The following is a 12,248-nucleotide window of genomic DNA, read 5'->3' as shown; positions in this document are numbered from 1 at the left end:
CATTTGTAAGGAATTTCTATAGTAAACTGCTGTGTATAAATAAGCTCCTGTGCAGTGACACACATTTCTGCACTCTTCCATGTTTTGGTGTGATGCCTCTTTTTTTTAAAAAAGCAAAACACTCAGTCTGCGAGTCTGAGCAAAAAGTGATCTGAGTGATGGACTTGTGCTGAGAGGAACTTCTTTGAGAGACTGTTTGTCAGTATGGTCCTGGTGTGAGGGGAGCGCTGTACTCATCATTTGAGTCGTCACAGCAGGTCCTGGATAACATTGCTACTGTAAATGATTTTGCTGAGCAAGGAGTTGCATTTATCCAGGATTACAGTCAGATCCTAACGAAGGTCGAACAGCAGCACCAATACCTGCTGCAAGTTGTTGAGTGGCATTGACGTCAGTTCCCAAAGGCGAAGAAAATCGGAACCAAACACCACTCCCCATGACTGTTTTCACCAAATAGATGGACAGTGACATGTAATTCAGTACTTTAACATTTCTTATAATCCCCCTCACGGCACCCTGCACTTCCCAGAATGCACCACGGTGCCAGCAGAGTTTCGGCGTCTCACAAGGCATGTAAACAATGGCTAGCGAAGATGTGGATGGCGTTAATCCAGCGAGTTCATGGGCGATTATGATGATGATATGTTTTCCCAAGTTGAGAGGGTTATCTAGAGGAGGTGTAGCACCTGTGATGGACTTCTGCTGTGCTTGATGTTGTCTTGTTGTCTTGTTGTCCATACTTCATGAGGTTTGTTTACATTGTGCCCTGAACCAGAACTCTGCTGAAACTGACCTCTCACGGGAGGCACGGTCCGTGAGATGGCGCGAGATTCACAACTGCAACACAGCGAATACTTTTTTTTTAATCTCTCCTGTATGGGCAGTTAAAGGAAAAAGGATTGTTGTTTCAATTTGAAGTTCATTTGTGAACAGCTACATTACTCTTGCTGGTTTGTGCTAATATGCTCAACTATTGCAATTTCCACCCAGCGTGCGGTAGTGGTTAGAATACTCATATCAAAATAAAATTTCGCACAAACATTTTCTCATCAAGATGAATAATTTTGTCAAGAAGCACCTTAAGAAAGTCACATTTTTTATTTTGGTATACTGTAGAGCAGGGGTTTTCAAAGTGTAGGAGAGTGAGTTTTTTTTAAAACATTTAAACATCTCTGTGTGTTTTTAAATGTCTCTGGCCTAACTAACACATTTTAACATAAATAATAAGGGATGGGTATTGATAAGATTTTATCTATCGATGCCATTATCGATTCCACTTATCGATCAGATTCCTTATCAGTTCCCTTATCAATACCTCCTGAAAATTTTCTGTGTATTAAAAGTAGGGTTTGCAGGTTTTCTGTGTCAATAATATTTTATTGAGTCTTAAAGTAAATAAATATGAAATTGGTCACTGGATCCTTGATCTCTGCACATAAATAAAATAAACAAAATCTGTAGTTTTTCTCAAAAGCATTTCCTTTCGGACATTAATGGCATGAATCTAACTCCATACCTCTGAGCTGAGCTCTTGCAGCCGGCTGCCCTGTAAGTCAACATTGATGTCATTCATAAGGAACGCAGGACGTCTCATTTTGGGAGGGAAAAAAGTGTTTTAGTTTGTTGTCTGTGTTCCAACGTTTGGAAAGAGGTGTCATTTGATTTAAAACAGTGTTTTGCTTTGAACTTATTAATTCCAGACAGACTCTAACTTGACTCGGCAGGGAGCGGCGCAGTGTTTGGAGCTGTGCCAATGGAATGGAGGACGATTCTGGTTTCTTGCCTGCAGCTAGACAAGAGTAGTGACTTTAGTCTGCACAAAAGTGACTCAGGATTGACATTTTTAAATGGCTTTGAGAGGGGTTAAAGGCCCAGTCACACGGCACTTAACGAAGGGTGAGGAGGCCCTGACGAAACAAGAAATCTGGACTTTCGTTGACTGTCGTTGACATTGTTTAACCTTCGCGCAGCCTCGTTCCTGCAGCTACGTCAGGATTTTTAAACTGTTGAAAAATTTGAACGAAGGGCAACGAAAGCCTCAATTCGTCTGTGTCTTGTTTTGCTGTCGTTCTTGACGTTTTTAATCGTTTGTTTAGTTTTTCTCATGTTATTGTTTAATTTGACTTCGTTGGAGCAGCTGAACATTTTCACACAGCGCAGAAGCTGGTTTGTGAGCACGGAGGCTGCTGCTTCATGTACCGTTGGAAACTACAGGGCAAACTCAGCCTGCTTGCTTGGATTTTTTTATCTGTGTGTGTGTGTGGGTGGGGGGGGAGCTTCAATGGGCCAGAATTACATAGGCCAGAATTAATCTTTTGTGTGATTTAATTATTTTGCCACAAGCAACTGTTAAATTTGAAACAACAAAAAATTTGTGTAATTTCCGACGGTACTTGAATGCAGCATCAACGGCAGCAGGAGCTCCTGCGTGCGCTTATTATTTTGTATTAAATATAACAATATGAGTGTAGGAATGACAATCCAGTCCCTATGTACATGTGGCAACAGGTAGTTGAATCAAAATGATTATATAAAGAGCTGTTCTGAAGGCAGAATTCACGTTGTGGATCAGTGATCAGCTGGTGGAATAACTGCACATGTGAGTCAATGTACGCGTTCACGCACTGATTAATTTACTGCTCTGATATATTCAATCATCTTTACACTTAGATTTATATTTATTCTTCCTTTTGACTGTTTTCTGTTATAAATAAATAAATAAATAAATATGTATGGCATAGAACATAATACTGCGATACAGCAGTGACCACAGCACTTTTTTTTTTTTTAAATTGGAGGAAGACGGAGCGCGCAGCGTGTCGTCAGACAGTGTGGATTCTGATAATGATGGAGATGATCCCTCTTTTGTTCTGGATGAGAAACCAGAGCAGGTGGTCCACCATGTGCACAGATCTTCACAGCTTCTGTTTGCAGTTTCTCCAGGACTCAGGCGCTATGAGCTCCGTCCCAGTGCTGAGTCCTGGAACGCAGAGATGCAGACACACACTGCTGCAGCTGTGGCTCCAGGCGCGTTTCGTCGAGATCGTGAGCTTCAGTTTTGTTAATTTCTTCTTTCGTCCCTTTTGCGCTCTTGCTTCGCAGACTGTTCGGTGATAAAAGCTCTTTCGTCCATCTTTTCTCAACGAATTGTGACGTTTTTTACTTTTTCCCTTCGTTCAGGAATCGCCGTGTGCTGTGTGAGTGGGCCATTAGAAGGGGACTTGTCACTTCTGAAAAGTGGAGAAGCAATGAACCAAGGAAGCAGCGGATTTGTAGCACTGCTTCGTCGTTTCAAGCTTCAAAGCAGAGCCGTTACAGAAGCAGTTGATTACAGGCTGCAGGGTCTGCAATCAATGTAAAGAAATGATTATTTTCCCGACAAACGCCCTCAAAAACAGCAGCCGCTATGAAGGACCAATAAGGAGGACTCATTAAGCAAAAAGGCTATTGATGTCGGTGGGTCAAATCATTTTTTAATGATTCTCGAAAAGAACCGGTTCATTATACCCATCCCCCGCACCCACTTAAAGAACTCTGGTGCTCCCCAGGGGGAGCATGCCTCACAGTTTGAAAACCACTGCTGTAGAGGACCACCCCTAACGCAGGGTGCTGACTCACTGAGAGTGAGATGATTTAAAGTAATACGACAATAGAGATGTTGTGAGAAGTATTATTCTTGGTTCATTATGAAACTATTGCAGGCCACTCTTTCTTGAGGTAGTTCCATAAATGCTGAGAAAGCAACGGCTTGACTGAGATGATTGGAAAATGCAATTTTGTCAAGTGATGCCCTCCTCTGTTGACTGTCAAAGGGGAGTAATACCAGCACGATGGGTTTGTGTCCTAAAATGGTTTTCTGATTTTCCTGTAAGTGGCTTGTTAAGGCAATGATGGTCAATGGATTTTACAATTTTGTACAAATGTGTTTGATGTACGTGGGCACATTAAGGGCCCTGAATTGCTATATATATGGTGCACGGTGTGCATAGCAGAAGCGAATTTGGGGCATGTCCAAATCCACTTTACTATTTACACAGCACATAATTTTTCATAAATAATAATATATCTAAATGGAATAGTTTTGACAGTATGTTGAGTGCTTGGTCTTCAATGCAACGGTCAAAAAAGGTCAGCGTTCATTGGGTTGTATGATGTATGTTATCCGGTAATGTGATAAACTAAGCATATAATAACAGAAGGTGCAAATTGTTCCCTTTTAAAAACCCTTTTAGTTCAACCATTAGTTTGCGTAACTTTTTGCTAAAATTTAAGCAACTTTAATTTTTGTCCCCTGTACAAACTGAAGTTGACCTTTCTTGACATTTTTTCTGTACGACTTAAGGGTACAGAAAACCAAGCTGCAATCCCTGGCCATCAAAAATGAGCCATCTCTACCAAGATCGCGGAGCTAAGATAAACCTTTGGGCAGAAATCTATATAATAAAAGGCAAGTGGTGTGTGTGTGTGTGTGTGTGTGTGTGCGTGTGTGTGCGTGCGTGTGTGTGTGGGCGTGCGTGCCTCGGAGGATGTTCATTCAGTTGTTTAATTTTGTAGAAAAAAGCAGATCACAGATATGACACAAAACTAAAGTCATTTCAAATGGCAACTTTCTGGCTTTAAGAAACACTATAAGAAATCAGGAAAAAAAATTGTGGCAGTCAGTAACGGTTACTTTTTTAGACCAAGCAGAGGGAAAAAATAATGGAATCACTCAATTCTGAGGAAAAATTATGGAATCATGAAAAACAAAAGAATGCTCCAACACATCACTAGTATTTTGTTGCACCACCTCTGGCTTTTATAACAGCTTGCAGTCTCTGAGGCATGGACTTAATGAGTGACAAACAGTACTCTTCATCAGTCTGGCTCCAACTTTCTCTGATTGCTGTTGCCAGATAAGCTTTGCAGGTTGGAGCCTTGTCATGGACCATTTTCTTCAACTTCCACCAAAGACTTTCAATTGGATTAAGATCCGGACTATTTGCAGGCCATGACATAGACCCTATGTGTCTTTTTGCAAGGAATGTTTTCACAGTTTTTGCTCTATGACAAGATACATTATCATCTTGAAAAATGATTTCATCATCCCCAAACATCCTTTCAATTGATGGGATAAGAAAAGCGTCCAAAATATCAACGTAAACTTGTGCATTTATTGATGATGTAATGACAGCCATCTCCCCAGTGCCTTTACCTGACATGCAGCCCCATATCATCAATGACTGTGGAAATTTACATGTTCTCTTCAGGCAGTCATCTTTATAAATCTCATTGGAACGGCACCAAACAAAAGTTCCAGCATCATCACCTTGCCCAATGCAGATTTGAGATTCATCACTGAATATGAGTTTCATCCAGTCATCCACAGTACACGATTGCTTTTCCTTAGCCCATTGTTTTTTTCTGTTTAGGTGTTAATTGTTGGGAAAGTGTAGGTACACGGACCCACAACAGGGGGCGCAAATGAACGGACAATGGAGGAAGTCAAATAACAACACTTTACTGTTGTGAATGGGCACAACAAATACAACAGATTACAACAATGGACAAAAAGCCAAATCACAAAAGGTGTCGTGTGGGCAGGCTCGAAGATAGGAGACGTCTGTCCAAAGCAGAACCGGAACCACACGATTTCCTCCGCCACCAGACCCCGGGAATACTGGAGCCGCCAAGTCCCGAATTCCCAGGTGGCCACTGCCTCCGCGTGTCGGACCTGGTACTGCTGGCGAGGAACAAAGAAACAATTAAATGTGGGCGCGTTTGCACCCAGCAATCCGCACGGCAGGAAAACTACCTCCACCTCTCGTTGGAAAAGGAGTCTGTTATACAACGCACAAAAGTCACAAAAGGTTACTGTCACACAGTTAGCTGAGAATGTTACCTTCCAGGTAGAACGATATCTCGGCAAAGAGGTGGAGACGTCGTCCTGCTGATGTACCCCTGCTGATCAGATGATTGGTAACAGCTGTTGCAGGTGATGCGTGACAGCTGTCACCCTGGCTGCTCCTGTGAGGCGGCTGCGCCCTCTGGTGGTGGGCCAGCAGTACCTCCTCTTCTGGCGGCCCACACAACATTAATGATGGCTTTCATTTAGCTTTTCTGTATGTAAATCCCATTTCCTTTAGGCGATTTCTTACAGTTTGGTCACAGACGTTGACTCCAGTTTCCTCCCATTCGTTCCTCATTTGTTTTGTTGTGCATTTTCGATTTTTGAGACATATTGCTTTTTCTGTCTTGACGCTTTGATGTCTTCCTTGGTCTACCAGTATGTTTGCCTTTAACAACCTTCCCATGTTGTTTGTATTTTGTCCAGAGTTTAGACACAGCTGACTGTGAACAACCAACATCTTTTGCAACATTGCGTGATGATTTACCCTCTTTTAAGAGTTTGATAATCCTCTCCTTTGTTTCAATTAACATCTCTCTAATTGAAGCCATGATTCATGTCAGTCCACTTGGTGCAACAGCTCTCCAAGGTGATCACTCCTTTTTAGATGCAGACTAACGAGCAGATCTGATTTGATGCAGGTGTTAGTTTTGGGGATGAAAATTTACAGGGTGATTCCATAATTTATTCCTCAGAATTGAGTGAGTCCATATTTTTTTTTTCCCTCTGCTTGGTCTAAAAAAGTAACCGTTACTGACTGCCACAATTATTTTTCCTGATTTCTTATAGTGTTTCTTGAAGCCAGAAAGTTGCCATCTGAAATGACTTTAGTTTTGTGTCATGTCTGTGATCTGCTTTTTTTCTACAAAATTAACTGAATGAACATCCTCCGAGGCCGGTGATTCCATAATTATTGCCAGGGGTTGTACATGCTTCCCCTCAGTCGTGTCGTCGGCAAGCATGGAATTAATTTTCACTGCTATGCTGACGACACACAACTCTACCTCACCATCTCTCCTTCTTGTCCCCCCTCGGTCACAGTCGCCCACCTCAGCTCCTGCCTGGAGGAGACAGAGGCGTGGATGAGTCAAAACTTCCTGCAGCTAAATGGCTCCAAAACAGAAGCCATCCAAACTGGTACCCCCCCATCAACTCCGCTCCTCCCCAATCACCTCTTTCATTTTTTGGACACAACATTCCCCTCTCTCCCTCTGTGATAAACCTGGGGGTCAAATTTGACCCCCACCTCTGCTTTTACAATCATGTCACCTCCATCTGTAAAATTGCCTTCTTTCACCTCCGTAATATCTCCAAACTTCGTTCTTCTCTTTCCCTCCCTGCTGCAGAGAAGCTCGTCCATGCCTTTGTCTCCTCCAGGCTGGATTACTGTAATGTGATCCTCATCGGGATCTCTGGCAGGAGCAATCAAAAGCTCCAGTATGTTCAAAACAGTGCTGCCAGGGTCCTGATGAGGGTGCGCAGCCACAAGCACATCACCCCCATTCTTCACTCCCTCCATGGCTCCCCATTCACTGCCGTATTTAATACAAAGTCCTCCTGCACACTCATCACTGTCTTCACGGTGTGGCCCCCCCTTACCTCACTGAACTGCTCACACCACACGCTTCCACTAGGACCCGGACAGGCCAACAGCACTGTCGAGCCGTGCCCAGGACACGGTTCAAGACCATGGGTGACAGGGCCTTCTCAGTGGCTGCTCCCTGTCTATGGAACACCCTCCCAGACCACCTCAGGGCTCCACAGACCGTGGATGCTTTTAAAAAAGGACTCAAAACCTACCTTTTTACTCTGGCTTTTAGCTAAATAACTGCTGCTGTTTTATTGTTCTTATTTTGATTTTATTGTTACTGTTTTATTGCTTTTATATTGATTTATAGTTTTCTGTGTTCTTCTGTTTTATACTGTAGCACTTTGGGATTTGGTGTCAAATGTAAAGTGCATTACAAATAAAATGTATTATTATTATTATTATTATCACAATGCAAATATAAAACTTTAGTTATTCATAATTTCTTTACATAGAATATTGGACTGGTTAAGCACCTTCAGAAAAGCTTATTGACAACAAAAATTCATGTTAGAAAATTGAAGACAACTGAAAATAGATTAAACCTTCAATAAAGACTTCCAGAAAACCCAAGAAAATTTTCTGTTGATACTTAGAAAATATATCATAACTGTAAACTGATTTTCACCAAAGGTCAGCTGTCCTCGTACATACTACAAATGACCACATCTGGAACCCGTGATTCCCCACAGGTCAACATCCTAGTTAACTTTTAATTTTAACCACTGCCGGGTGAGACTACTTTGAGTTAATACGGACTATTGCTAACAGGCTACCCTCACTGATCAAGGAAGACACAACTAATCTTACTTAAACACCCACAGGTTTGTCAAGATGACTATTAAGCCAAGCAAACTGGAAGTAAAAATATCTAGTGTGAAACAGTTTTGACCTTGTTAAACATTTAAGCATTTTTGAGCATCCCTGCAGCATCAAAAGATGTGACCTCACCACAGTTACACACCGTGGGTGCTGGACATGAAAAGGATGCTGATATTGACACAATGACACTTGTACTGTGATGTGCGTTGTTTTGCACCAGTTGAAAAATGTGGCCCTGTGTTTTGTTTTTTGCTGCTTTTTAAATCACACACACACACACACACACACACACACACACACACACACACACACACACACACACACACACACACACACACACACACACACACACACCCAGCTGTGATTCTGTTCAATTCAGTCTTTGCTCTGTATGTGTATGCTGTTTGGTATTTCCAGTAAAAAGAAAGCATCAGAAGTTATGAATCAACCACATGACTGCTCATCCTGTGTTCCTGCAGATTATTTAATTCTGCAAACACTAAACTGCAAACTTTACTCAGTCAGCTGTTGGGTTTTAGTCCTCCTTCAGGCACTGTAAAACCTGTTGCACAAAATACTTTCAAGTTGGAAGATGCAACAAGAACTGCAGTGTAGGTTTTTTTTTACTTTTCATTCTTTGTGTCCTGAAGAAGTTGAGTAATTCAAACACAGTTTTGTAAAGAAAGTGTTTTTTTGTGCATTAATGTTTGAGGGGTGGAATACTTGCCTCCTTCATCCTTGTAGACATTCAAACATTATTTTACACAGAGGTCTTGATCAGAGAAAAATAGTCAATGTAGTGAGTCCCTTTATTTTGACTCATGCAGTTTGAAAATCAAAACCTGTAAAATGTTTGGTGTTGAGAGGTTTTCACATCTGTGTCGGTTGTGTTTTCCAGCTCTCTGGTGGATGTGAGTTGACGGTTGTCCTTCACGACTTCACAGCAGGCTGCAGCACTGAGATGTCAGTCAGTACCGGTGAGAGAACAACCTGTCATTTTAAAACTACTTATTCCAGATCAACCTGTAAACCGGATCCATTTGTTTCACTTTATATTTTATTCGCTACATCTGAAGCAGAATATATATATATATATATATATATATATATATATATATATATATATATATATATATATATATATATATATATATATATATATATATATATATATATATATATATATATATATATATATATATATATATACGAGGTCTATTAGAAAAGTATCCGACCTTATTATTTTTTCAAAAACCATATGGATTTGAATCACGTGTGATTGCATCAGACATGCTTGAACCCTCGTGGGCATGCGAGAGTTTTTTCACGCCTGTCGGTTACGTCATTCGCCTGTGGGCAGGCTTTGAGTGAGGAGTCGTCCACCCGCTCGTCGATTTTTTTCATTGTTTAGGAATGGCTCAGAGACTGTTGCTTTGTTTGATAAAAATTTTTTCAAAACTGTAAGGCACAACTGAGTGGACACCATTCAATAAATTCAGCTGGTTTTTGGTAAAAATTTTAACGGCTGATGAGAGATTTTGGTCTGGTAGTGTCGCTTTAAGGACGGTCCACGGCGCCTGACGGCGATCTGCGCTTCGAGGCGGCAGCGTCTCGCCGTTTCAAGTTGAAAACTTCCACATTTCAGGCTCTGTTGACGCAGTAAGTCGTCAGAGAACAGAGAACTTTCAGAAGAAGTCGGCATGAGGAGTTTATTTGGACATTCCATTGTTAACGGTCATTTTGTAATGAAAGAACGTGCGGGCAGAGTCGCATGTCGGGCTGGACCCGACCGTGGGGGGTCGCGGCAGGAAAAACACCTCCGTTGGAAATCTTAACGGGCAAGTTGGAACATGCCCAAGCTGTTAAACAATTTCTCAGTTACTCACTTGTTGAAAGCCATTAAAAGCCGCCTGAATTCTACAAATGGTTTTCAACACGGAGGTGTTTTTCCTGTCGCGGCGCACACAGATTTGCTGAGTCGTCACGGAAACGACTCGGCGAATTTGCGCGTACGTCTTTCATTAAAAAAATGTCCTTAAACAGTGGAATGTCCGCATAAATTCCTCATGCCGGCCTCTTCTGAATCTTCTCTGTTCTCTCACGATGTCCTGGGTGAATTAAGCCTTAAATTAGGATGTTTTAAGCTCGAAACAGGGCGACGACAGCGCCTGGAAGCGCTGCAGGACGTCCCGCTCCGTGGGAAGTCCTTACACCGACAGAAACACCCCATAATCTCTCATCAGCCGTTAAACTTTTCACAGAAAACCATCTTAATTTCTCGAATAGTGTCCACTTGGATATTCCTCACAGGTCCAGAAAAATTTTTGATAAAGCAACGCGCGCCGTCTCGAGCAGCGTGTGAAACAAAGGAATTCAGCCGAGAGGGCGGGACCACATCTCACTCAAGGCCTGCCTACAGGGAAATGACGTCACCGACACGCGTGAAAAAACTCACGCATGCGCACGAGGGTTCAAGCATGATTGGTGTAATCGCATGTCATTCAAATCCATATAGTTAAAAAAAAAAATAAAAGGGTTGGTTTATTATCTAAGAGACCTCGTATATATATATATATATATATATATATATATATATATATATATATATATATATATATATATAATATATATATAGAATATATATATATATATATTTTTTTTTTCTTTTTTTTTTTTTTTTCTGTTGCAAGTAGTACAATCATTCTACCCTACAAAAAGAAATGTTCATGTGTGTAATTGAAAGCCTAATATTGCTATAACTTTCATCTACATGAGTGTACTTCATGTACATGATTTTTTGACAGAAAGGTTATCTAAACAAACTAGCATGTTGTTCGTGGGGATCCACAGACTCCACATTGGGTAGTGTTTATAAAATATGAATGTGACATTTTTCAAGGTTTGTAATAAATTGTGCAAAGTGTCTATAATGAGTTGGAATGGTGTGTGAGTCCAGAATGTTTTTTAGAACCTTAGACCTCAACAGTTTTTTGAAAAACTCAACCCTTTTGTTTCCTGTTAATTATGTAACTTTTAAATGTTAATTTACTTTTTTAGAACTTAAATTTTATTTAAAAAATTATCAACCACAAAGCAAATCGCATAACATACATCAAAGATGGAATTCACATAGGTTTGAGCAAATTGTAAAGACATTCAGTAAAATAAACATCTCTGCACAATATTTTACAGCAAGTTACATGTGGTTTCAGTATCACAATATATTCAGGGAAGAAAAGTCAACTTTTGAGTTACTGATCTGAGGCACTTCTGTTTTGTTTTTTACTTCTATTTTGTTATTTGATTTTTGAGTGGACCACAATGGAAATAATTGTTTTCACTGTCTTGTGTCATCCATATATTTTAATGTATTTACAATTAGACATATATTGAACTTACTCAATAAAATCACACGCACGCACTCATGCTTTTATTACACTAAACAAAAATATAAATGCAACACTTTTGTTTTTGCTCCCATTTTTCAGTTTTATTGCTCAGCACAATGTCAAAGATGTTGCAAGTATTGAGGGAGCGTGCCATTGGCATGCTGACTGCAGGAATGTCCACCAGAGCTGTTGCCCGTGAATTGAATGTTCATCTACCATAAGCATCTCCAAAGACATTTCACAGAATTTGGCAGCGCATCCAATTGGCCTCACAACTGCAGACCACATGTAACGACACCAGCCCAGGACCTCCACATTCAGCATGTTCACCTCCAAGATCGTCTGAGACCAGCCATGCGGACAGCTGCTGCAACAATCAGTTTGCAGAGCCAAAGAATTTCTGCACAGACTGTCAGAAACCATCTCAGGGAAGCTCATCTGCATGCTCGTGGTCCTCATCTGGGTCTTCACCTTACTACAATTTGTCATCGTAACCGACTTGGGTGGGCAAATGCTCACGTTCGATAGCGTCTGCCTGCTGATTAACTCAATGTGAAGATGG

The 12,248-nt window shown here is 41.0% G+C and overlaps 1 protein-coding gene across 2 annotated transcripts in view; it reads left to right on the top strand.

The window, feature by feature from the left end:
• Positions 1-12,248, top strand: part of kalrna (kalirin RhoGEF kinase a) — a 609,141-nt gene that overhangs the window by 393,946 nt on the left and 202,947 nt on the right. For both annotated transcript variants that reach the window (XM_034186645.1, XM_034186644.1), the window contains exon 39: positions 9,196-9,274. In XM_034186645.1, the coding sequence (XP_034042536.1) occupies positions 9,196-9,274 (79 nt within the window). The remainder of the gene's footprint in view (positions 1-9,195; positions 9,275-12,248) is intronic.

Source organism: Thalassophryne amazonica, chromosome 14 (genome assembly GCF_902500255.1).
Source record: "Thalassophryne amazonica chromosome 14, fThaAma1.1, whole genome shotgun sequence".
In the NCBI taxonomy this organism is placed as follows: Eukaryota; Metazoa; Chordata; class Actinopteri; order Batrachoidiformes; family Batrachoididae; genus Thalassophryne; species Thalassophryne amazonica.
The sequence above is the reverse complement of the archived record's forward strand: the minus strand, read 5'-3'. Positions and strand labels throughout refer to the sequence as shown.